General features: G+C 39.5%; 1 protein-coding gene across 3 annotated transcripts in view; it reads right to left on the bottom strand.

Moving 5' to 3' along the window:
- Positions 1-27,795, bottom strand: part of MYO1D (myosin ID) — a 362,982-nt gene that overhangs the window by 177,513 nt on the left and 157,674 nt on the right. For all 3 annotated transcript variants that reach the window (XM_060647779.3, XM_078437479.2, XM_060647780.3), the window contains exon 16: positions 23,213-23,420. In XM_060647779.3, the coding sequence (XP_060503762.3) occupies positions 23,213-23,420 (208 nt within the window). The remainder of the gene's footprint in view (positions 1-23,212; positions 23,421-27,795) is intronic.

Consider the following 27,795-nt stretch of genomic DNA (forward strand, 5'->3'; position numbering starts at 1 on the left):
ACGTAACTAATATGAAACTTTATAAATCCCGAAGCACCTAGTATTGAGTAATGATAATATAATTACACTACTGACAAATGCCACCCCAGTGTCACTGTGTTGGGGCCCTGGGTAAAATAGAAACAAGGGTAAAGACACTGCTGCCCTCAACAACTTGCTATCTAGTTAAGGAGATAAGGCAAATGTGCAAAATTAATAGATGATCTACAGCCTACAGACATAATAGGAGTCAGCAGGAATTCTGGAGCTGAAAACTTCTTTTTCTTAAAAAAAGTTTATTTATTTTTGAGAAGGGAAGGGAGAGAGAGAGAGAGAGAGAGACAGAGAGAGAGAGAGAGAGAGAAGGGATGTGTGTGCAAACAGGGGAGGAGCAGAGAGAGAAGGAGAGAAGAGAGAGAATCCCAAGCAGACTCTACACTGTCAGCACAGAGCCCGATGCAGGGCTCAAACTCATGAACCATGAGATCATGGCCTGAGTTGAAATCAAGAGTCAGATGCTCAACAGACTGAGGCACACGGGTGCCCTGGAGCTGAAAACTTCTTAAATTTTTTTTTTTTTTCAACGTTTTTTATTTTTATTTTTGGGACAGAGAGAGACAGAGCATGAACGGGGGAGGGGCAGAGAGAGAGGGAGACACAGAATCGGAAACAGGCTCCAGGCTCCGAGCCATCAGCCCAGAGCCTGACGCGGGGCTCGAACTCACGGACCGCGAGATCGTGACCTGGCTGAAGTCGGATGCTTAACCGACTGCGCCACCCAGGCGCCCCTGGAGCTGAAAACTTCTTATGATTGATCATCTAGCTGAGAGATTCTCCACCCTGGCTCTCCCGTGGCATTCCTTAGGAAGGACATTCATGTGTGCAACACACTGCTCTCAGGGGTTGTAAAACCCCTAATGTGCTTTTCTCACACACTCAAGGAAGTATAAATTTTATAGAAATAACCTCGAATCAGCTCTTACTTATAAAATAATTATCTTCAATAACTTATTATTAGTAGCAAATTACTCATAATACACCTCATACCTAATTGTGATAGATGTGCCCATATCCACATCTATCATTTTACAGAAAAAAGAGTTGACAATTTTTTTTTTTTTTTAATTTTTTGAACGTTTTTTATTTTGTTCTTGAGAGACAGAGAGAGAGAGAGACAGAGCAGGAGCGGGGCAAGAGAGAGAGGGAACACCGAATCCGAAGCAGGCTCCAGGCTCTGAGCAGTCAGCACAGAGCCCGACGCGGGGCTCGAACTCACGGACCGCGAGATCATGACCTGAGCGAAGTCGGACGCTTAGCCGACTGAGCCACCCAGGCGCCCCAAGAGTTGACGATTTAAACCTTACACGAGCTTGAAAGTGACAGCCGGCCCATGGCTCTTGCCTCCCATTGCAGTGACTGCCTCAGAGCCACATCCAACTGACGAATGGGTTCCGGAAACAGAAGTAAAGACAGCTTTATTGAGACTGGGATAGCCAGGAGGGCTTCAGTGAGGAGGCAGAATTGAGAAGAGCACTGAAGGCAGGGCAAACAGTCCATGAGAAAGCACACAGGAGGAGAAGTAAGGTCTGCTTGTGAGGTCGGTGAAGAGACACTGGTGTTGTGCAGTCACTGGTGTGTGTAATGGAAGATGGAGCTGCTTGGAGCCAGATTCTGGAAGAGTCTGATCTTCACTCTGTACGTGATGCAAGGGTTTTTGAACAGAGGAACATCACTAAGACAAATGGGGATATTGTACAGATGAGGGTCAAGGAAGGACACCAGGAAGATCACAGGGAAGTGTTTCAGGGGTAGAGGACCACGGCATCACCACGGGTCTGCTGATTTTCACCCTGGAAAAGCCCTTACAGTGCACACAGCACGACCACAATTTAAAAAATTGTGTGTGTGTGTGTGTGTGTGTGTGTGTGTGTGTGTGTGTAGGAGAGAGCAGGACAGAGCCTAGAATGATACATTCCATAATGTTAAAAACATTTTTTTTAATGTTTAGTTTTGAAGGAGAGAGAGACAAAGCGTGAGCGGGGGTGGGCAGAGACAGAGGGAGACACAGAATCTGAAGCAGGCTCCAGGCTCCGAGCTGTCACCCCTGAGCCTGACACGGGGCTTGAACCCACGAACCGCGAGATCATGGGCCGAAGTCGGACGCTTACTGACTGGGCCACCCAGGTGCCCCATTCATAATGGTAATAGTAAGTTACCTTTTGGGGATGAGATGATGGGTGGTATTATTTCCTTTTCAAAATAATTTTCTATATGTTAAAATGAACATGTATCACTTTATAATAGAAACTGTTAATTAAAATTTTGGATAGAAATAATGTAATGATAGCTATATGTTGTTCCTATTTATAATCCATTTAAAGTAAAACAAACTTGTGAATAATTCAAAGTGCTTTGCGCTTAAATGACAAATCCTGGCTGTATCCTCAGTTCTCCAACATATTTTCTATGAGTATTCAGTTTGTTTCAGTGTTTGTATCTAGACAAATACAATGAAACCAACTCAGGACAGCTGACAACTAAACATCTTATTTTGAAATTAAATTTTCTTCAAAATACAGAGTCTCATTGTAGTGCTGAATTTGAATAGATAGCGATGTTTGGCAACACTAAAGCTTTCTGACAAAAACCACTGAATATAAATAGTCCTAAATTTTCTTTAGTAATGAATAAAGCCCCAGAATGGAATGACTCATTAGATCCTCCTCAGTATATATAATGGGTATGTGAATGCGTGTGTGTGGAGGGGTGTGTGTGTGGATATTTCTAGAATTAGCAGTGTGGCTAAAAAGGAATCATATGGAGCATCCTGTGTTGTAACATGTTTTCACTTAGCATTTATTATAAACACTTTTATTATTATTAAAGTTAAAAAAATTTGTTTTTATGTATTTTTGGGAGAGAGAGAGAGACAGAGCACAAGCAGGGGAGGGGCAGAGACAGAGAGAGGGAGACTCAGAATCTGAAGCAGGCTCCAGGCTCTGAGCTGTCAGCACAGAGCCTGACACGGAGCTCGAACTCATGAACCATGAGATCGTGACCTGAGCCGAAGTCAGACGCTCAACCGACTGAGCCACCCAGGCGCCCCTATTATTAATTTTTTTTACATAGTTACATTGTTATATCTGTTCTCTATTGTACAGATATACCATAATTTATATAACTAATTTCCTAACATTTTTCTCGATTATTTTCCACTTTCATGACATGTTGAAAATTCTTCCAATTGAGTTTTTATATTACATTCACAAGAATTTCCCTAGTAAAAATTTCTAAAAGATTAGAGGCAAACTAATTTTAAAGTTTTTGGAAACACATTGCTAAATTACCTTCCAGAAGGTTATCAATTTACTCTTATGCCGACAGTACGCATCTCCTCAGCAACACTGAGTATGATTTTTTTTTAAATACTTTGAGTATTTGACAGGTGAAAAAATGGCTATTGGCCATTTCCTCTCTCTCTCTCTCTCTCTCTCTTTTGGCAAACTGATCACCCATATTTTTGCTCAATTTTTTAATGAGGTATTAATTTTTTTGATGGGCCTTTTGTCTATTAAAGTTATTTATATTCTGCACTTGCTGAAATAATAAAAAAAAGGAGTTTAAGGCCACTATATGTCTTCCCATAAAGACAAAGTGAATGCTCTAAACATAGGCAATAAATAATGATACATTTCCCAGAACATGCTGAATATTTCATCAACTTTTTTTTTGGTTAGAAAAACTTAATCGTCCAAGCAGGCTGTGTGCCACCTGCCACGATAAAGAATATGAACAATTACTGATAACACTTGGATTTCTTGGTAGTAGTTACATAAATTTGCTATAGTAAGAAAGGGAATTAAATAAACCTCAACACTGCAGCCCTCACACTTAAACCACATGTATTCCATTATATACCTAATTTGGTAGTTAGTACATACTTTATCATCCATTAAGTGTCTTAGCTTAATGAAGTATGTGGCAAAATTATGTACTTTAGAAAAGTCGTTTTTTCTTTTTAGAGTTTTAAAAATCATCTTTTTTGGGGCGCCTGGGTGGCTCAGTCGGTTGAGTGTCCGACTTCAGCTCAGGTCACGATCTCACGGTCCGTGAGTTTGAGCCCCGTGTCGGGCTCTGGGCTGATGGCCCAGAGCCTGGAGCCTGCTTCCGATTCTGTGTCTCCCTCTCTCTCTGCTCCTCCCCCGTTCATGCTCTGTCTCTCTCTGTCTCAAAAATAAATAAACGTTAAAAAAAAAAATTAAAAAAAAATCATCTTTTTTGGGGGGGTGATTTTTTACATTAAATATCAATGTGGTCACTAAGCAGTAAATGCCCATTATAATAAAACATTTTCATCATTGTCTTTAATATTTGTCGCCCAATTATTTCCAAAAGGATCTGAGGGAGCTTACAGTAAAAGTTCCCTAGACAATGGAGTCACCCAAGTAAAGATAAAGGAAAGACAGCTGGGCGACAGGGCAGGGGTGTGGGTGGGAAGGGAGACAATCACCCATGAAATCCAGGGGATGTGAGTACAAATCTGAGCCCGGAGATTCCTGGCAGCAGCAGTAAATGGGAAACTTAATGAGCGGCAGAGATTTCATTATTTAATAAGGTTGGTAATTAAAGCAAATACTCCCTGCACCTAAATATGTTTTATTTATACATAATAATTTTTGTTGAGGAGGAAACAGTGATTGCTCAGCAGTGATTTAACAGCATTGTTTGGCCTGGCTGTGCACACCGTCAGCTACCTGGGTAATACAGCCCTCCTCCAGACAGGCTGTTGGTTGTACACATCCTCTCTGCAACATCTTTCATCTGAGTCTGGAACAGCAATCCTCACTGAACTGTTCAGAAGTTTTGTAATTTTTTTTTTTTAATTTTTTATTTTATTTTTTTTTAACGTTTTTATTTATTTTTGGGACAGAGAGAGACAGAGCATGAACGGGGGAGGGGCAGAGAGAGAGGGAGACACAGAATCGGAAACAGGCTCCAGGCTCCGAGCCATCAGCCCAGAGCCCGACGCGGGGCTCGAACTCACGGACCGCGAGATCGTGACCTGGCTGAAGTCGGACGCTTAACCGACTGTGCCACCCAGGCGCCCCAGAAGTTTTGTAATTTAATGTAAACATCCATTCACAGATCACTTCCCCTTCACTAATTAATTCCTTACACACAGTCCATCTCTTGAGCTTCCAGCCATTAAAAAAAAGAAAAAGCGCATCGAAAAATGCAGCCAACGTTTTTTTTTTTTTTTTCCCTTCCTTTTTTTTTTCCTACCACCACCTATAGGGGCCAGAAAATGTTGTCATGGAGACGACAGCTGCTGGGCTATGAGTGACAGGTCTCAAGAGAGAAGTGTCTTGGAAAGGGAACATCTCAAGTTAAAAAAAAAAAGTGGCGAGGGGAAAACCAACGCAAGTTCTTTTACTAAGCATAGCAGGGGAGCTCGGTTGAAAGGTGTCTGCAAAGCTAGCACAGAATAAAAGCAACATTTCACCCTTTCTTTCACCTAACATAGGAAATGTTTTCCTTCCAAAGGGGAACGGGTTCCTTTTAAGCAAATCTCAAGCATATGTACATATCTTGGCATAATTACATTTTAAAATTGGGATTCACACTGATGCACCAAATTGGTTGCCTTAGTAATGAGATATCACCCGGGCAACGGATTTGCTGCTCTTTCAGGAGAGCAAATCATCTGCTTCCAACTTATGGGGGAGCAGGCTGGGGAAGGGGTGGCAGGGGTTTCTTACTGGCAGTATCTGAGAGGAAATAAATAAGAAACAAATTATTTTTCACATGTCACCGTTATTTTCCAAATACGCTTTTATCTTTTTTATTCATCAGTTAGGTGGGAGGAGAAAAAAAGGGAAGCTGAAGTGGGGGCATGGAAAGAGGGCGGGAAGGAGGGAGGGGAGGGAAGGGAGGGAGGGGTGGGGAGAGAGGGAGGCAAAGAGAGAGGGAGGGAGGAAGGGGAAAGAATGCTCTGTTGTTCTGTTAAATTTCTGCTGAAGCACTTTTATTGTTCTAAGAGGCCTTTGCATTTGCCTGTATGTAAATACTACATGGCATCAGTTATTGGCTTAATATTATAAATCAACAGAAATTTTCTTCGCAAGAGTAAAATAAATGACTTATTCATGGTAATGTTACTGTGACAGTGCCGCTTAGTAACACACACAGCGGTAGGGCTTCCGTGTTCAGTATTCATTTACAAATGCCTTACACATGAACAATTCTCCCTGGTTTCTTCATTAAGAACATACATCCTTTCCCATACCTATTTTCATTACCACAAGATACCAAGAAACGTTCAGTCTACTTTCTCACTCAAGGATTCCAGTACTTGGTCTGTGTTCCTTCTCCTCCTGCCCTCTGCTTTCATCCTGATCAGTTTTACCGTGATGGTGACTCAGAAACCAGTGGTCTCCCAAAAGCCCGATTAACTGGGCACTTCTCGGTCCTCGTTTTGTTGGGTGCTTCTATGCTTGATACTGACCAGTCCTTCTCATCTGAAATCTGCTATACTCCTTTTGCCTTCCTGACTCATATGTCCAACGGCTTGCTAGTCATCTCGACTTGAATGTCTGAGGTGTCCACTGCTAGGAGAAGGTGATAAATACCCCTACGCAGAGTGAGCTTGCAGGAGGGTGAAGGACTGACTTAGGTGTCAATATCAGATTGGTCAAAATGAAAAGATTCTGACAACTGAAATTGCTGATAAGGTTAGGGAACAATCAAAACTCTCATATGTTTCAAGATAAATTTAAGTGGGGACAATTATTTTGGAAAGCAACTGGGTAATCCTTGGTAAACTTGAAAAGCGTGCAGACTCTAAAAACCTGGCATTTGCAGTGTGTGTTCTGTTCCTTAGAGAAGGAGTTCTTAGGATGTGGACTGGAGAACCTTGAGATTGCTGAGACCCTTCCAAGGGAGTCTCAAAAGAAAAGCTAATTTCATAACACAAACCAGCAGGTTATTTGCCTTTGTAATTTTCATGCTCTCATGAATCTAACAGTGGAGTTTTCCAGCATCTATATCACATGTGATAAACATCACCACTCTGATAGCTAATGGAATGTGAGCTGGTATACTCTTGAATTTTCTAAAATTTTTAAAGTTTATTTATTTATTTTGAGAGAAAGAGAGTGTGAGTGGGGGAGGCAGAGAGAAAGGGAGAGAGAGAATCTCAAGCAGGCTCCTCACTGTCAGCGCAGAGTCCGATGCGGGGCTCGAACTTATGAAAGGTGAGATCACGAACTGAGCTGAAACCAAGAGTCCAACACTTAACCGCCTGAGCCACCCAGGTGCCCCCTACTCTTGAATTTTCTAAGGTGGGCTCTTGGGGTCCTCAAAATTTGAGAAGACCTGCCCCACAGAGACTCAGGCACTTGTAGAAAGGAAATGTGTACAATGTTCACTGTAGTATGAGTTGGAAGGATCAACTAAAAAACTGAGTATAATTAGGAAAACAAATGACTCTTTAATAATGAAATGGCATAAAGAAGTAAAAGTAAATAAACTAGAGCTACAATTATGGACCCAGAAAAATTTGAGAAACAAGCTGCGTGAAAAAAGATCAAGTTGCAAAAGACTTTGTACAGCACAGTGTGGTAACAGGGTATCACAACCATGACAAAAAAAAATATACTCAAATCAGAGGCTGCCAGCCTTGAATAGTGGTTATTAATGAGGAACCATGACAGAATGGGAGCTTGTTGACCAAGTCCTGAGGACAAGTCCTGAGTTAGTTCCTTACATCTTGCTAGGTAAACAAGAGAAAAGGTTAGTAAATATTTCTATACTTGTTATAAAATGCAAGCTAACTCTAAATTTAATTCTGTCATTGGAGGTTGCACCACAGCCGTGTATGACTGCGTCCTAATTATCCATATGGTTGTTTTCTAAGAAGGGCAAAGAACTTCCCTGTAACATCAAAAGAGCTCTTTCAGTAACTCCAAGGACTAGGACTAGTCTATGTTGATTCTGGAAAACAACATTTGTTATTTTCGCAGAAAAGTTTGTTCCCTGTATTTGTCATAGTTCATCCCTTAGTGATGATTAGCCCACTGCAATATCAACGATCCAGTTCCAGTGAATTCAACCTGTATAAATGGTTCATGAAATACAGATTAAGGTCTGTCCTCCTTATGAATGTATTTTCAAGTAAAATGTGAATCTAACAGAGTGGTTCTCAAACTTCTGGTACCTCTTCTTCCAGAAAGCCTTCTGTCCTCCCCTCCGGAGGGTCAGGGTCTCCCCTCTGGGCCCACCTAGTAGTGATTATATGCCCAAGAGTGTCTCAATTACTCCATTCACTGGTTGGAGTTCTAACACATCTCCCTCCTCACTAGGCTGTCAGCTTCTTCTGGATGGAATACTGTTCATTTTTATGTCCCTATTCAGTAATGAATGAACAAATCCAGCTTATTACTTACATAAAATGCATCTGAGCCCCCTTCTCCCACACAGCCACATCTCGCAGTGTTGGGAAGGAGGTGGCAACTAGCCACATACTTCTTGCAGTGTACTGAACAGACATACAGTCAATTTGGTCAAAGGCACAGTTTTTCCTTATTCCTTTCAACATTTAGGCAAGGTAGAGTGGCTTTTTTTTGGACCATAAATATTCCCCATGAATGAAGCAATGAATGGATTGGCATTGGGGGGCCACAATGTCCTCTCCTCCTTCCTGTAATTAAGATTATGCTTTGTCTACAGTCATCCTAACACACCTTTCCCAACCTACTCGTGGCTCAAAAGTCCCCTTCACCAAAACAAATAAAAATCTCTTCTCCTGGAGCCTATATTCTCAGTAAAAAAGGTAGAGTCATTGATTACTTTTCATTACTGTATAAATATATATATATATATATATATGTCAAAAGCTGGTTCATACTTTCAACATAAATGTTCCCTTCCAACTGCAGTAAAAATGTATCTTAGTTCACATACTTAATAGTAAATGACTCGGACATCATTCGATGTCTACCATGGTCCTTTGATAAAGGAATTTTGCCAAATCACCTTCTTCCTCTGCGTATGATGCCACAATCACCTTTGTGGCTGGATTTATGACCTTTTCTTCAACAGTGTGAGTCATGCCACTGTGGTTAAAGAGAACAGTGGGTAAGAGTGTGTGCAGAAGGCTGGCCTACGGGACACGTCCCAGTGCTGGCCTTCAATAGCTGTGTGACCTCCAGTGAGTCCCTCGGGTACTGGCGGCTTTAGTTCTCTTTCCTCCTAAATGAAAGTAATACCAGACGCTCATTCACAGGATTCTTATAAAGATCCAGTTAATATATGTAAAAGTGCCTAAAATATTGCCCATCACTCAGTAAAGATTAGTTACTGCATTAGATTTTTTTTTTTTTTTTAGGGCAAAAGTAATCAATTTCCATCAGTAATCATTCAAAGATAATTATTTTGCTTTTAGTCTCACAAAGAAAATACTTGACTGGTTTCGCAAAGAAGTCAGTGAGCCTTGTTTGAAAATGACGTGAAAGCCCCCGAGGCTTTATGCCGCTGCTTCACCAAGTTTCACAATAAATGATACAATAGGGAATAGGGGCAAATGAAAAACTAAACCAATAAAATCCACTTTTCAGAAAGTGATTCTATTCACACTTTTTCTTTTGGCTGGTTTACAAAATTATTATACTCAGGTCGGTGTCAACCTTTGAGACTATTTATAATTAATACCTATGATCGGGGTGCCGGGGTGGCTAAGTTGGTTAAGCATCTGACTCTTGATTTTGGCTCAGGTCATGGTCTCACAGGTCGTGAGTTCAAGCTCTGGGTGGGACTTTGTGCTGTCAGTGCAGAGCCTGCTTGAGATTCTCTCTTTCCATCTCTCTGCCCCTCCCCCTCTCGCATGCATTTTTTCTCTCTCTCAGATAAACATAAAAAATAGCTATGATTGTATTCTCAGTTTTAGAATTTGCTATTTTCACTCTCTGCTTATGTTTTAATGAGCTACTTTTAATCCTTCACAAGATTCTTTTTGTGATTGGGGCTATAATATAACCCAAGCATGAAAATATAAAATGCACATTTAGCAAGTAAGTACAAGAACATACAAACAGTATTACAGTTAATTAGGACAAACCAACCAGGCAGTCCTTGTGATACATGAGCTGCCTTTAAAACAAACCATTTTTAAGGATGAAATGATATGTCACTGAAAATCATAATTAATATGTTGAAGCCTAATGTGTTCCATTCTCGAAGGTGCCTCAGCAGCAGGGCTCCTATCCCTAACAATCTGTGGGAAGACATTTCTAAGTCAACTGGGAACAATAAACACAAGCTACATATTGGGTGATGTTAAGGAAGTATTATGAATTTTAAGTGGAATGATAGTGGTGTGCGAAAGTCCTTATCTGTAGAGACTATAATAGTATGTGAGGGCAAAATGGCCATACATCTGGGAATCTTCTTTTAAAAACATCAAGCCAGGGGCGCCTGGGTGGCTCAGTTGGTTGAGCGTCCGACTTTGGCTCAGGTCATGATCTCACAGCTTGTGAGTTCAAGCCTCGTGTTGGCTCTGTGCTGACAGCTCGGAGCCTGAAGCCTGCTTTGGATTCTGTGTCTCCCTCTCTCTCTGCCCCTCCCCACTCACATTCTGTCTCTGTCTCTCTCAAAAATAAATAAACATTAAAAAAAAATATTAAAACCCATCAAACCAAACCAAACACACATAAAAACATAAGGTGAGTTCTAGACAAAATAGAATAAAAACAGCAAAACACTGATAATTGTTGAAGCTTGGAGAAGGCAACATGGGGACTCTTCATGCTCTTCTTTCTACTTTTGTGAGGATTTGCAATGCTTCCTAATAAAAATGTCCAAAAAGAAAGAGAAAATACACCTTCTTTCAAGTTACACTCAAAAAGCGGCTGTATATTAGGCCCCCCAAATTCAATAAATTCTAGAAACTAGAGTTAGTACACTTCACATTCCATGATTATAATGCAGTGAAAGTAAGTTACTAACAAACTAGAAAGTGAAATAAAACATACCCATAAAACATGGTATCACCTGGAAATGATTTTCAAATGTTTATCAATTTTGAGAAAGAGTGAGCAAGTGAGCAAGGGAGGGGGGGAGGGGGAGACAGAGAGAGAAAATCCCAAGCAGACTCCGTGCTCAGTACCCCAACACGGGGCTTGATCTCATGACCATGAGATCACGACCTGAACCAAAACCAAGAGTCGGACACTTAACTGACTGAGCCACCCAGGTGCCCCTGGAAATGACTTTTAAAATATTCGTAACTAGCCAACAGATACATGAGAAGATGCTCAGCATCACTAATCATCAGGGAAATACAAACCAAAACCACAATGAGATACTACCTTATACCTGTCAGAATGGCCAGAACCAAAAAGACAGAAATAACAAATGTTGATGAGGATGTGGAGAAAAACAAACACTTGTGCACTGCTGGTGGGAACGCAAACTGGCACAGCTACTATAGGAAACAGTATGGAGGGTCCTCAAAAAATCAAATATAAAAATACCATACGACCCAGTAATTCCACTAATAGGTATTTACCCAAAGGAAATGAAAACACATTTGGAAAGATATATGCACCCCTGTATTTACAGCAGCATTATTTACAATAGTTAAGATATGGAAATAACCCAAATGTCCATCGACAGATGAATGGATACAGAATTTGTGGTATATATATATATATATATATAAAATGGACATATATGGATATAGATATACACACACAATGGAATATTATTCAGCCATAAAAGGCATGAGATCTTGTTGTTTGTGACAACATGGATGGACCTAGAGGGTATTCTGTTAAAAGAAGTAAGTCAGACAGACAAAGACAGATATCATGTGATTTCACTTATATGTGGAATCTAAAAAGCAAAACACACAAAAAAGAGAAACAGACCCATAAATCTGATGGCTGCCAGAGGGGAGGAGGAGTGGGGGGCTGGGCAGAATGGGGGAAAAGGAGTGGGAGGTACAGGCTTCCAAATATGGAATGAATAAGTCACAGGGACAAAAGGTACAGCACAGGAATATAGTCAATAATATTGGAATAGCGTTGTACGATGAGAAATGGTGGTCACACTTGTGAGGACAGCACAGCATGTAGGCTTGTTGAATCACTGTCTGCTACACCTGAAACTAATGGAGCATGTGTATCAGTTAGCTCAGCTCAAAAAAAAAAACAAGACAATGAGCACTGGGTGTTGTATGGAAACCAATTTAACAGTAAATTTCATATATTAAAAAAAAAAAAAAAAAAAAAAAAAAGACAAAACAAAACAAAAAAACAAACAGCAAATACTTTCAAACAGAAAAAAAGAAGTTTAAGACAACTTTTTGGGAAAGAGGAAGTCTAAACATAAAAATAAATGATAACCTATCAGGCCCAACAGACACAGCAAAAGTAGTTCTGGAAACAAATTCCATATCCATTAGTAAATGTGAAAGACAAAAATGCATGAAGCACCTAAAACTCCAGAAGTTGGAGAAAAGATAATCGCCTGCTTGTTCCTGCTCTTTTCGTTCCAAAAAGAAGGGACTGCTGAAGATAAAAGGCAAAATTAATACATTAAAGATGAGAAAATGGTGGAATGAATAAATCAGAGAGCTGGTTCACTGAGAAAAAAAAAACAGTGAAATGCATCATTAACTAAAGTTGATAAAGAAAAAAGACAATGGGCACAAAGCAAATACACAGAGTAAGAATAAGAAATGTTAAGAGGAATGACTAAAGACACAGGGAAGATGAAAAGAAACCTAAAAGGTTTCTCTGTTCAATTCTATTCAATTAAATTTGAGAACCTGTATGATTTTCTAGGAAAATATAAATTACCCAAACCGATTCCACAGAAGACATAAAATAAAAACACATCAATGATTATGAAGAACTAGAGAAAGCTCTTGAAGAGTTGTGATCTAAAAAATGCCCCTTCTTAGATGTCTTCACAGGAAATTCAACCTGAACAGATCACCTCCAATGTTACTAGATCATTCCAAAACATGGGAAAAGAAGGTTACCTTGCTGAGGCAAACATAATATTGACACTGAATTGATTAGTACAATTCTCAGAACTGATGGCTCAAAAGAGGAAAAAAAATTACATGAGCATCTTGGTTCTCGTGAAGAAGTAGTTTCACTTACTTCAAATCTATTCTTTTTTTTTTTTTTTAAACATCTATTCTTGATTTTGAAAGTACTCTTCTTAACACAACAGAAATAGATGGAAACCTCCTTCACATGCTCAAATGTATCCACCTCCATCAGTGGCATGCAAAAATAGAAACCCACTAGAAGGAGCACCTGGTTGGTTCAGTGAGTTAAGCGTGTGACTTCGACTCAGGTCACGATCTCATGGTTCGTGAGTTCGAGCCCCACGTAGGGCTCTCTGCTGAAAGATCAGAGTCTGGAGCCTGCTTCAGATTCTGTCTCTGTCTCTCTCTACACCTCCCCTGCTTATGCTCTGTTTCTCTGTCTCTGTCTCTCTCTCAAATATAAATATTTATTTTTTAAAAAATTTTAATGTTTATTTTTGAGAGAGAGAGAGAAAGAGAAAGAGAGAGAGAGAAAGAGAGAGACAGAGAGACAGAGCATGAGCAGGGGAGGGGCAGAGAGAGAGAGGGAAACACAGAATCTTAAGCAGGCTCCAGGCTCTGAGCTGTCAGCACAGAGCCCGACGCGGGGCTCAAACTCATGAACCGCGAGATCAAGACCTAAGCCGAAATTGGATGCTTAACCGACTGAGTCACCCAGGTGCCCCTATAAAATAAACATTTAAAAAAATTAAAAAAGAAAAGAAAAGAAACTCACTAGAAGCATTCCCCATAAATTCAGGAACACTTCAAGGATGTCCAATATCACCATTCCAGGAAATTTCACAAAGGAGGTTTTGCAGCAGTGTGGTCCCTTCCCCATAACGTGACTGCCAGTTTGAGGGCAGTGGCTCAGAAATACAGCTAATCCTCACAAGAGCAAGAAGAAATTTTCCCATGTGCCATCTCAAAAGGACTCTGGACTTTACATGCTTCTGTATGTCCTTTATCAAACATTATATACAATGTGTTCAAATACTGCTGACTTATTGAAGATCACTATCCTACAATTCCATCCTGAACTCCACATAAAATTGGAAACAACAATCACATGTGAGGTTAGCCCACATTTTGAGTATTTTTATCTCACTAGCTTGAGGTCTTTTCCTCCTTCATCAGCTTTATCAAAACCTCTTTTTCACACTCACATATTTTCCACCCTTTCTTCCCCACTCATTCCTTTGTTTCCCATACCTGTTTATGAGACTGTGCCAATTTTTCTAAGACTTAATAATCAAACCACTACCATCTTCTAATCAGGAAGCTACCGTTCAAGCAAAAAGAAAATTCTACGAGCCTATGAACTTCAGGAGGCCAATGGATCTGAATCCTTAGAGCGTGAGGCTTCTATTATTTCCTGTAAAAACACATCTACAGTTTCACATAATTGTAATAGAAGACTGCCAATTGCCTTTAGACTCAAACTTGACTGTGTCCCTGACAATTCCTAGTGCCATGGGTGCTACAAGGTTCAAGCCACATTTAGGAAACAATAAACACTGGGAAACCCATGGCATGTAGCGTGAAGCAGGTCAGGAGCTGGCAGCTGTGGAATTCATGAGCTATAATCCCAGGGTACCCACAATTGCTTGGAGGAAAATGATTAAAGCCTTAAGATATTCCTTTAAGAAAGAATGCCTATGGTTAGTAGCCTTCAGTATGTGACGTAAGGGCCTTGAGCTCATAACTACACCACGGCACACTGGAAAGGATAATTCCATTCCTAGAGCTAGGATCAAAGCTGTGCGAGCTGAAATGGTCTCAGTGACCATTAAGACCACGGTCTACAATGAATTTAGACGCCCTTTAAGAAAGGGCTCATTCCCTCAAATGAAGACACAATTCACAAAGGCACTATCTTATAGATGGATCGAGAAAGCCACTCTTCAAATCCATCAACCGATTCCAAATTTGTTAATGGCCACACAACAGATAAATTTCTCTAATCCTTTTCCATCTCCCTTTGAGAATCCGTCTTTCATATCACCTTATGTGACAATTTTGATCTTGCCCTATGATTCCCTAAAATGAGAATATAAATTTAAAACTACACATGCACCAAAAACAAGAAGGGAGAGTTTCTTGAGGGAAGCCATACTCTATTTCTCTTCTAAGACAGCAACATATTTTAAACTGAATGGGTACAGAATATTAGAGAATCATGACTCTTTGTAATGCATTTGGTATGAAATTTTCATTAAGAATTTCATTAGTAACTACTGTCTTCTTTCAGGATTTCCCAATTTATGCAATAAATAAGCATCTTATTTTCTGAGAATTAATGAATACAGCATATAGAAGAGAAATAGTAAGAAAGTCCAAACCAGAAAAATCCAACCTGAAGACGGAAAAAAGCTGAAACAACAAGATCAGCTGGGACAGACAGGCCTCACAACACATGTGCTCATTACACACGTCAGCTCAGCCCCGTGTGCTCGCTGCTGAGCTGACTGCTGATCTCTCAGCACCTCCTTGCTTAAAGCTGTAATTCTGAAATCTTTAAATAGTGTCTTCAGTGCTGCCTGGAAACACCATCTTATTTGGTCTCTCATTCAAATGTGATGTAAGGAACACACACACACACACACACACACACACACACACACACACACACCCTCAAATGTAGAGGGTAGGTGGGTAAGTGAAACAATTGTGTACTGTGAAAGAAACCGAAGTATGACCTTTAAAAAAACCTCACTGGCCATTCTGATTCGTTTCTTATGGTGATGCAGAGAGGTATACACAACTGGGGTTTGCATAAAAAGCTTTTTTCAGCAGTCAGGCAAGACATTCAGGTTTCATGTCATTCAGAAAGGGTGTTTATAAGACTAAAAATATCCAGTGCTTCAGTGAGTCAAGCTCTTTCATGCATTAGCTGGTGGGAGCATAAACTGGTCCAATCTTTCTGGAAGCCATCTGACAAAGGGGACAGAAAATCTTAAAAGTGCATATCTTTTAAACAGAAAATTTTGTGCCTGAGAATTTATTCTGAGAAAATAATCAAGGATGATTACTAGTACTTACTAGCAGCAGGAATAGCAGTACGAGTAGTAATAACAATAGCTAACATGTATTGAATGCTGGGTCAGACACTGCAGACCTGTGCACTGAAGCGGGACCTAGAGAGTGAAAAACTGGAGAAACCTAAACATCTAGTGATAGCACATTGATTGAGGAAGTTCTAGTAAATCCTATTAAGGGCTAAGGCAGCTATTATGAATATGCAAATAAAAATTGACACACATAAAGACAGAACAAAAAAGCTTACACAAGAATATGGCATGATTTAATTTATATTTAATATAAAATTATATTTTAAAAATATAAAATTATTTCTATGTTTTTCATCTTCCTACATGAACTTGTACTGCTACTACTTATGTACTATAAAACAATAAAAGTCTTGGAACTCTAGATGTCTTTTTTAAGATGGTCATTTCTTAAAAAAAATCCAAGATATCTGGAGCAATTTCACAGATCTCCTAAAATGTCAAGCATATGACTAAGTATATGATGGAAAACAAGATGCACTAAACAGACCATCTGTAATTCTTGATACTGAATGCTTAGTGGTTTAGATAGTGACAGTGTAGAACTATACATTTTTTACAAATCAGAAAGCAATGCAATTTGTATCTCTTCTGCAGTCTCTGTGGTTATGCAGTTTATTTCTTTAAGAACAACTATTTTGGGAGCGCCTGCTGGTTCACTCAGAGGAGTGTGAGACCCTTAATCTTGGGGTCGTGAGTTCAAGCCCCACGTTGGGTGTAGTGATTAGTTAAATAAAAATTTAAAAAAAAAAGAACAATTTTGGAGGTTCTGGTTTTGGTCAACATCATTGATTTTGCCTCTTACAACTTGCCATTACATTTCTATTAAGGTACAGAAACAGTATGACAATACACTGAAGGCTAGTTCTCACAAGTTAAAACCTGTAACACAGTATGACACTGGCATAGGAATTGTCAATGGAATAAAATAGTGATTCTGAAAACAGACTCAAGTATATATGGGAATTTATTATTAGACAAAAGCAAAATTTCAATATAGTGGGAAAAAGAGGAATTTTTAAATAAACTGGATTAGAACAGCTGGTTTTTAATTTGGAACAAAACAGAGCTGGACCCTTAGATAATACCATGTATAAAAACTAAATCCCAGAACCATAACTTTTTTTGAAGAAACTCAAAGATATAAAGAAAAAAAAAGATAAGACCTATTAAGTGAAAAATTTCATGTCAAAGAGTATACCATAAGTGGAGTCAATGACAAATGATAGCCTAGGAAAAACACCTGCAATAATAAAGATAATCGCTCCCACAAATTCATAAGAAGACAAAGAACCCAACAGAAAACTGGGCCAAGGATGTGAATAAGCAAGTAACAGAAAAGGCAATCCCAAAAGACCAACAAATACACCTTGTCATGAAAATACAAAATTAAAGTAGCAACGAGATATCATTTCTTATTGCTAAGAATGGGAAAAATTCAAAAGCCTGGTAAAAGTCACTGTGGTTAAAAAAAAATTAGGGAGGGAAGCCTGGGTGGCTCAGCCCGTTGAGTGTCTGACTTTGGCTCAGGTTATGATCTCGAGGTTTGTGAATTTGAGCCCCACATCCTGCTCTGCTCCTGACAGCTCAGCTCGGAGCTCGGAGCCTGGAGCCTGCTTCAGATTCTCTGTCTCCCTCTCTCTGTCGCTCCCCTGCTTGTGCATGTTCTTTCTCTCTCAAAAATAAATAAACTTAAAAAAAAATTGGGGAAAAGAAGTTCACTTACATTGTGGGCTACAAAATGTGCACTGTTTATATGGATGATGATTACAAATATAATATATACCCTTCAACCAACAATCTTGCTCATGGGAATCCAGTGCACAGAATGAAGGCATTAGCTGGGAATGCAAGCTGGTGCAGCCACTCTGGAAAACAGTATGGAGGTTCCTCAAAAAACTAAAAATAGAACTACCCTATGACCCAGCAATTGCACTACTAGGTATTTAACCAAGGGATACAGGTGTGCTGTTTTGAAGGGACACATGCACCCCCATGTTTATAGCAGCACTATCAACAACAGCTGAAGTATGGAAAGAGCCCAAATGTCCGTCGATGGATGACTGGATAAAGAAGATGTGGTATATATATATACACATATATGTATATGTATATATGTGTATATATATATATGTATATATGTGTATATATATATGTATATATGTGTATATATATATATATATATATGTATATATGTATATATACATACACACACACACACACACACACAATGGAGTATTACTTGTAGCAATCAAAAAGAATGAAGGGTATTATGCTAAGCGAAATTAGAGAAAGACAAATGTCATATGACTTCACTCATGAGGACTTTAAGATACAAAACAGATGAACATAAGGGAAGCAAAAATAATATAAAACAGGGAATGGGAAAAACATAACAGATTCCTAAATATAGAGAACAGAGGGTTGCTGGAGGGGTTGTGTGGGGGGGGGATGGGCTAAGTGGGTAAGGGGCATTAAGGAATCTACTCCTGAAATCATTGTTGCACCATATGCTAACTTGGATGTAAGTTAAAAAATAAATAGTTAAAAAAAAAATGATGGCATTAGCATTGAAGTATTGGTGCATAGGATGAAGTATTCCTATATGTATAAGGAAGTCTACTAAAAGTATGGAAGATTTGGGGGTGTCCAGAAAAGAGTTAACACAGCAGGCCTGAGACTGTACCCTTAGAAAGGCCTGCTTCCTTTTTTTTTTTAAATTTTTTTCCCCATTTATTTATTTTTGAGAGACAGAGCACAAGTGGGGGAGGGGCAGAGAGAGAAAGAGACACAGAATCCGAAGCAGGCTCCAGGCTCTGAGCTGTCAGCACAGAGCCCCACGCGGGGCCCAAACCCACAAACCGTGAGACCATGACGTGAGTCGAAGTTGGACGCCCAACCGACTGAGCCACCCAGCCACCCCTAGAAAGGTCTGCTTCCAAGGTTGGCCCTTGGCTAGTGTTGTGTCTGGGAACTTGACTGGAAAACAATTTTACATGCTGATATAAAACTTTCCCTAAATGGTAAGAGTGGCTCAATGTGGTTATACTGCTTGTGCAAAGAATGAGGTTTATGCTAAATGCCTGATTTTCTTCTGGGTGTCTGGGACTTGGGTACATGTTAGGCAGAGGGTGCCTACATAATGAATCCCCAGTAAAAATTTTGAGCACCGACTCTCCATTGAGCTTCCCTGGTAGACAACACTTTGCACATGCTGTCACAATCCATCTCTGGAGGAATTAAGCATGTCCTGTGCAATTCCATAGGGAAAGAACTCTTGGAAGCTTGCTCCTAATTTTCTCGGGATTTTGCCCCATTTGCCTTTTCCCTTTGCCAACTTTGCTTTGCATCTTTTTGCTGTAGTAAGTTTTCCTCATGAGCACAACTATATCCTGTTAGTCCTTTTAGTGAATCATGAAAACTGGAAGTGGTCTTGGGGACCCTGTGACACAGGTGGTGAGAAGTGGGCAGGCAGAGATGGTAAATGTGGGGAAAGAGAGTAACAAAATATTATTAAAAAGTCACCATGTGAACCACGACCTCATTTATTTTATAGCATATATGCTTGAATATATGCACAGAAAGATATTAGCAAGGATGGGCACCACAATGTTAATGGTTTGTTACCTCTGGATGGTGGGATTTTAGGTTATTTTCCATGATTTCTCTTATGTTTTTCTATATGCTTTGAATTTGTTTTTTCAATAAGTACACTTTAATCATATAATCAGAAAAATATAAAAAGCTATTTTTTATTTAAAAAGGAAATAAAAGTCAATTGTTAGATGATTCTGGTTTAAAATAGCATTTCCTAATGCTGCCTCTCTTCACTTCCTGTTTCATTTCTATAAGGTTACAGAAAAAATAAAAACACATATCACATAAAAAGTTAGGTGGTTAATGACCTATTCCCAGAAGCTGAGAGAAATTTCCAATAATTTTATGGCTTGTGGAGTTGGTTTAAAGAACACAATCAGGGGGCGCCTGGATGGCTCAGTTGGTTAAGCGGCCTTCAACTTGGGTCACGATCTCGCGGTCCGTGAGTTCGAGCCCCGCGTCGGGCTCTGGCCTGATGGCTCAGAGCCTGGGGCCTGCTTCCGATTCTGTGCTTCCCTCTCTGTCTGCCCCTCCCCCGTTCATGCTCTGTCTCTCTCTGTCTCAAAAATAAATAAAATGTTAAAAAAAAAATTAAAAAAAAAAAAAAAAGAACACAATCAGTAGATCACCTATATCCTACCCTAGAATGGCCTGCCTGAGAATTCAGAGGAAGATCCTTATTTCCTGCTTCACTGCTTTATGCTTAAGAAATGCAAGATCTATATCACAGAGAAGACAGGACAGCTTTTCCTCCATGGCACGGGTGATGGCTTCTGAAGTAGCCATCCTTTCCTTTTAGAATCTCCCCTTTCTAAGTAGAAATTGTAATTTCTCATCAGAAACAAAGCAGAGGTACTGTAGAGAGGACAAAGAAAGAGTCATAGTAGGTGAGAATACATACTGTACAAGAGCTGGCTCGTGGGGCTGGGGGCGCCATCTTTGATTAGCAGAACTGCAGCAGACTAAAGTCTGTGGGACACTGTCAACTGAGGAGGTGAACAACCTGCCAGTGGAGACTTAAGAACAGGACTCTATCAGTCATCAGGTGGACAGAAAGTGAGTTCAGGGTAGGGCAACTAAATAATGTATGTTCTATACCGTGACACTTTAGAGAGCAAAACTAACAGTTATGAGAGACAACAGGCACGAACCAGGACTGTCCCAAACAAATGGAGAGAGACGGTCACTGTCCTTCAGGGCCAAACCCTGAGCACGAGTCAATCTCTTGAATAGGTATAAAGGAGAAAAACAAAGTATCAGATCTGCAAAAAGAAGGACAACAAAAAACATCACTGGTAAGTACTGAAGATCACTGAAGATCAACATAAAGGATTTAAATATACAGAGGAACAAGATGTAGGCAAATAATTTACCATGGCAGACAGAAAACAGACACCAACTGCATAACACAGATCTGAGTAAAAGCAATACAAGAAACAAAACAAAACAACAGTTAATAGAAAAACTGTTTCAGGATGAAATAGAATTTAGTGTGCTACTCCAACAGATTTTCTGAGTTCTAGGCAAAATACATGAAAGAGACCTAAACTTAGAAACCTGTTGGCAATTGGGAAGGAAGAGAAAACCTTCATTATTTGTACATGATATAATCAATTCCCCAGAAAAACTAACAGAATCAACAACAGAACCTGTATCTGGATACAGATAAACCAACATAAGCCCATATTATTTCTCTGTACCAACACTGGCATGTAAAAATTCACAGCAGTAACAAAAACAATCTAGGAATTAACCATGAATTCATAAGGCCTCTCCCTAAATCTAAAGGTCAAAGAAATGATTTAAAGAAGCCCATTTTGTACTCTTAAGATGATTTAATACTACCAAAATGTTAATTCTTTCAAATTAATCTATAAATTCAATGCAATCCTAATAAAAATTATTGTTGAATTTAATGAATCCCCATAAACACATATTAATTTGTTTTATTCTGCAAAATCAAGGTCTATGTATAGGTTAATCCACCTTCATAAAGAAGACTAGAGAAGACAACTTATTCTACTATCCACTAAGACATACTGCAATAAAAACCATGTGGCATCAATGTAAAAATGGGCAACTGTATAAATACAACGTTCAGAGATGGAATATATACAATGACAGTTGTTAAGAGTTGCCCCACAAATCAATGGGAAAAGGTCACACTGTTTAGTAGATGGTACTGAGAAAACGGTTCACTATACTGAAGAAAATGAAACTGGATACCTACGTAAAACCAAATATATAGACAGGTTCTAAATGAATTCAAGATCTAAATGTGGAAGATCCAAGTATACAGTTCAGTGGAGAAAACAGAGGCTAGTGTCTTTGTGACTTGGAGACAAGGAGAGCCTTCTTCAACAAAACATAAGGCAAAGAATTGATTACATCAAAATTAAGGATTCTCTTCAACAAAGCATACGACAGATACAGTTCATGAGAACACCTACAGAATAGAATGTATTTAAAATGTCTAACGTGAAAAAGTGATTAATGTCCAAAATATTCAAGGAATTCCCACTAATCAACAAGAAAATGATGCCAGCTCCAGGAGAAAAACAAAGGATACAAACCGGCAGTTTACTGGAAGACCCCAAAGGCAAGCAAGCATTTAATGAGATGTTCAGGTTCAATGGTAACCAGAGAAATACAAAGTAAAAGAACAATGAGATATTATACCTATCAGTCTTGCAAAATTGAGATGGCTAGAAGGTGCGAGTCAGGATGTGGGCACTCGGTAACTCCCCCAGGGAGCTGGTGGCCATGCAAACTGGGAGTCCTCCCGGGGAGAAAACGGGCACTACTTATACCAATCAGGTCTATGTACACCCTATGGCCCAGCAGCTTTTCTCCTGGTACACATCCCACAGAAAATTCTCGCAGAGGCACAAGAGTTTTAAAAATACCCATCTATAACTTTTTATCTTAAAATGGCCCATATGGAAGGTATGGAAATAGGTATGGCATACCAGAAGAAAAACATGAGTGAGTGAATGAAGTGAGAAGGGGGCCCTGCGCAGAATTATGACAGATACTACAATCCACTGAGCTTTACGTCACTACCCCACTCTTGAGTCAAGTGCTGGTGGTGGGTAATGACAGGTGAGGAGGGGGTGTCAAACACATTGACAAAACTTCTGAATTACAAGGTAAAAAAAAAAAAGCCCTTTACCCAGTTAAGCTGAGGGAAAAAACTCAGAAAATAACAAGAGACAGAAAGTTGGCTGCTTCAGACATCCCTCCAACTTTAAATATCAGAAGATAAAATGCCTTGTTTTGAGGATAGAATAATTTTGAGCTTAGGCAGCCAAATAAATTTCCCATGTATGAAGACAACAGAAAACATTGTAAGATATGCACTGATACAAAGAATATACCATCATGAACATTTCTTGAATCAAAGAAAACATTCAATAAATTTTTGAGAACATAAAAGCAAGAGCTGATCTTTATATATAAAACATAAAATTACCTTTTGTAGAAAGAGGACAATCCTCACAAGCATCTGGGCACGGAGTTCTTCCAAAGTAAACAGTGTTCGGGGTGTTCGAATGAAAATTTTGGTTTTCCCATAAGCCACATCATCCTGAAAACCACAATGTTCAACCAGCTTCTTGACAGCCTCTTTGTCTGAAGGGAGGTCATGGTTGGGCCAGGTGAATTCAGAGATCATCTTGTATCTGTGTGAAGAGGGCATATGTTAATGGAGAAAACCTTATGGTCTCAACAGATACAGAAAAACTATTCAAAAATATTCAATAAATTCAAGACATTTCATAGAAAAACAACTTGGTAATGAATTCTATTCATTAATCTGATAAGAGATGTAGAAAAAGACTTTAATAGATACAATACTCCTTCATGATAACAACTCTTACTAAACCAGAAGAGTATTTTCTTAATTTAATACAGGCTCACCTACCAAGAACTTAGAGCAAATATCATTCATAAATGGGTGACCTTTGCAAATTCTCTCATAAACAGAAATAAGACAAGGGATACCCCAATCATGGCATTAGTGAGAACCATAAAAAAACTGGTATATGATTGGGGAAGGAACAAAATGAACATTATGACTTGCTTCAGAGGAAATCAAGCAGATTTGCAGATAAACACTATTATCACTAAAAGAAAACCAAGCATATAAGATCAATACACAAAAGCAAATTGTGTTTCTAGGTGCAAGCAGCCATGTTGGCCCCTCGTAAGGTGTCTCACTACACACCAGCTTCTCAGGAATGAAACTGAGCAAGAGTCACAGCCTGCTTTCAAAAGTGACATTCTAGGGGCATGTGGGTGGCTCAGTCAGTTAAGCGTCCAGCTCTTGACTGTGGCTCAGGTCATGATCTCACGCTTTGTGAGAGCGAGACCTGCGCTGTCATCACGGAGCCTGCTTGGGATTCTCTCTCTCCCTCTCTCCCTGCCCCTCTTTTGCTCTCTCTCTGTCTCTCTCTCAAAATAAAGAAACTTTGAAAAAAGTGACATTCTATTACTTCTGCCACCGGGAGGGGATTACCAAGGGCATGAGTACAGTGAGGTGGGGATCTCTGAAGGCTGGGGCCATCTCAGAAGGCTGCCTACCACAGCACTGTTTTCCCCCAGTGCCAAGTTGTTTACTACATGTAGCCAAATTTAGTAATTTTTTTTTCATATATTACATCTGAATTTTAATCCATAGCAAGAAAGGCTCTCTTCCTACTCAGGCGACAGAATAATTCACTTATGTGTTCTTCTAGTAGTTGGATGCTTTCATTGTCTACATTTTAATCTTTCAGCCATTTGGGGTTTATTTTGGTATACAGTGTGAGAAATGGATCCAACTTTAATCTTTTGTCAAGTGGTCACCCAACTGTTCCAACACTATTTACTAAAAAGTCCCATCTTTCTCCCTGTGATTTAATATGCCATTTTAATCATATACTAAATTGTTGTATGTACTTCAGTTTATTTCCAGTTATTATTATTATCACAGACATTCTGGTCTGTTTCACTGCCTTGTTCATCTGTGCATCAGTCCCGTTTTGTTTTGTTTTGTTTTTTGAGAGAGACAGTGTGAGTGGGGGAAGGGCAGAGAGATGGAGGAAGAGAGAAACCCAAGCAGGCTCTGCACCACCCACCAGCACAGAGCCTGAGGCGATGCCCAAACTCATGAACTACAAAATCATGATCTGAGCCAAAACAGAGTTGGAAGCTCAACCGACTGAAACCCAGGCGCCCCAGTCCCATGTGGTTTTAATCACAGATGTCTTAAAGTATTTTTTAATATCTGATGGTCTCTCCTCATCCTTTTCTTTTTAAAGGGTCTTTCTAGCTACTCCTGCATGTTTATTTTTCGATATGACCTTTAGAATCAATTTGCATAGTTTCCAGAGGAAAATAATCACAAACAAACAAAGAAATCCTTGCTGGTATTTTTACTGGGTTCCCACATTAAATTCATTAAATTTATCTATGATGTGGAACTGTCTCATCTAAGAACAAGGGATATCTTTCCATTTGTGCAAGTCTACTCTTGTGCTTCTTGGGAGTCTTTAAATGGCCTTCCCAGGTTTTACACATTTCTTGTTGAGATAACACAGACATCTAAGTGGCTTCTAATCCCTTCTTCTTGATTTATCTCTCTTTTCTTAGATTCCATGACACCATGCTCTTCCTGGTTTCCTTCTGTCTCTCTGGATAGTTCTTCTCAGTCTCATTTTCTGGCTACTTCTCCTCCATTACTGGACCCCAAAATGTTGGTGCAGCCCAGGGCTCGTAATAGGTCCTGTTCTACATAAACCTCCCCACATGACCTCATCTATTCCATCCACTTTGTTTATTTATTGTGTGTGTGTGTGTGTGTGTGTGTGTGTGAGAGAGAGAGAGAGAGAGAGAGAGAGAGAGAGAGAGAGAGAGAGAGCGCGCAGGAGAAGGGCAAAGTGAGAGAGAATCCCAAGCAGGCCCCGCACTGCCAGCACAGGGCTCTACTCAGGGCTCAAACTCACAAACCATTAAATTATGACCTGAGCTGAAATCACGAGTCAGATGCTTAACTGACTGAGCCACCCAGATGCCCCTCTATCCACTTTAGTTTTCAATTCATGAATTTATTATCCATGCCAAGCTCTCAATTCTGAGCTTCAGATGCATACATCCAACGCCTACATAAATCTTGAGGGCATTTTATATTTCTCTTTCACTCTTTCCCACCTCAATGCCCTCAGTTACTAAAGCCAAAATCCTGTGAATTGTAATTTGATCCCTTCTCTTCTCTATCCGTCCTTCTAATTCATCATCAAATTCTTTTGGGTCTACCTCCAAAATATATTTAAAATTCAATTATTCTCATCTTTACGGCCACAATCCTAATTCAAGCCACCATCAAATTTACTACTATAGACTCCTGAATTGTTTTCCATTTCTTCCCCAATCCATTCTGTATGCTCAGCTGCCTCAGTGGTTTTCTAAAAAGCCGTACATCATTTTTATCTTTTATTGCTCTCCTCTTTCAGCACAATACTCCAATCACCCTGGACTTCTTTAGGGACCTATAATGTGGTTGCCTCTTTCTGGTTTCAAAGCCTTTGCATATGCTGTTCCCATTGCCTCCAATGCTTGTTAATCCACTCCTTGAAAGGCTGGCTCCTTCTAATCCTTGAGTCTTTTCTTGATCTTTCATCGACCATCAATCCCCATTATTCCTCTCTATACACTTAAAAGCCTATTCACCTGCCCCATAGGGAGAGAAACAGATTCAACTATGAAGACAGAGGTAATACACCATATGAAGAAAGGAAACAAAATCAGAAGCATCCCAAATTCATTATAAAACTGGAATAAGAGTCAACATCTGGGCTACAATACAGGTAGTGATGGTGTGTTTGAAGTTTTAGGCACACTGTAGAAACTGGAAGCAACTTCTCTGCCATAGCGCTCAGCTAAGGTGTTCTTCCTTTCTTCCCAGTTGATAAAATGGCATGGACCCCAGTTCTCCAGGAAACCAGCATCCTGAACTTGTGGATTAAAAAGCTGAACTCCTGTGCTTCCTGACAACTAGTATTATCTCCCTGAAAGACTTTAGCAGGTTATCAGAACATTTAAACTCCTTCTCTTTTTTCAGTGAAAGAAATAGAAACAAGGAAAAGTGACAAGTAAAAATTTAGGTTCAATTCCAGCTTCAAAAAATCTGTAAAAATTCAGAGTGGAAATATTATTTTTCTCCTTACATCATTGGAAACATTAGTCCAGTGTCCTTCCTACACACCATCTATCCCACCCCATGTCATACTGTTAATTCGTTCAGTCAGTATGACAATAAAATAAAATGGCAATTTCTCAACTTGAACAAATTCATTTTATGTAAAGTGGATGATAAACACAGTCTGCAGAGTAGAAAGGGACTATTTTTCCCAGATGCATACCCCACCGTCTCATACGACACCCTTTCTAGATGATTCTAGAGAGGACCTAGTCTCAACTCACATAATCATCAATTACGTAGACTTGTCTTTCCACAATTCTGTCTTTTAAACGTTAAGTTTAATATATTTATTATGATTATTAGTATGTTTCAGGTTTCCCAACTTCTTTCATATTTTCTATTAGTTGTGCTTTCTGTTTGCTTTTTACCATTTTCTCTTGGATAGACTTGAGTTTTCCTCATTTCATTTTATTTTCTCCTTTGATTTGAGAGCCATCCATTCAACTGTGAGGCAACGCACTGTTAAAGATGGTGGGCTCAGAAGTCAACTGCTCAAGTTCAAATATGGCTCCACCACGGCCTGGCTCTGTGACCTGGGGCAATTTCTTAACCTTCCTGTGCCTCAGTTTCCTCATCTGCATAAAATGGGGGGTACCATCTTCTCCTTATCTGGTTGTCACCTCCAGTGACTTAACTACATGCAGAGCTCTCAAAACAGTGCCTAGTTCTCTCTCTGCCCCTCCCCCACTCACATGCATGTAGGTACTCCTGCACTCTCTCTCTCAAAATAAATAAACTTTTGAAAAAAAAAAAAGAAAAACAGTGCCTAGTATATACAGTGAGCACTTCACAATGTTAGCCACTATTATCATTAT

This window comes from Panthera onca, chromosome E1 (genome assembly GCF_046562875.1).
Source record: "Panthera onca isolate mPanOnc1 chromosome E1, mPanOnc1 haplotype 2, whole genome shotgun sequence".
Taxonomy (NCBI): Eukaryota; Metazoa; Chordata; class Mammalia; order Carnivora; family Felidae; genus Panthera; species Panthera onca.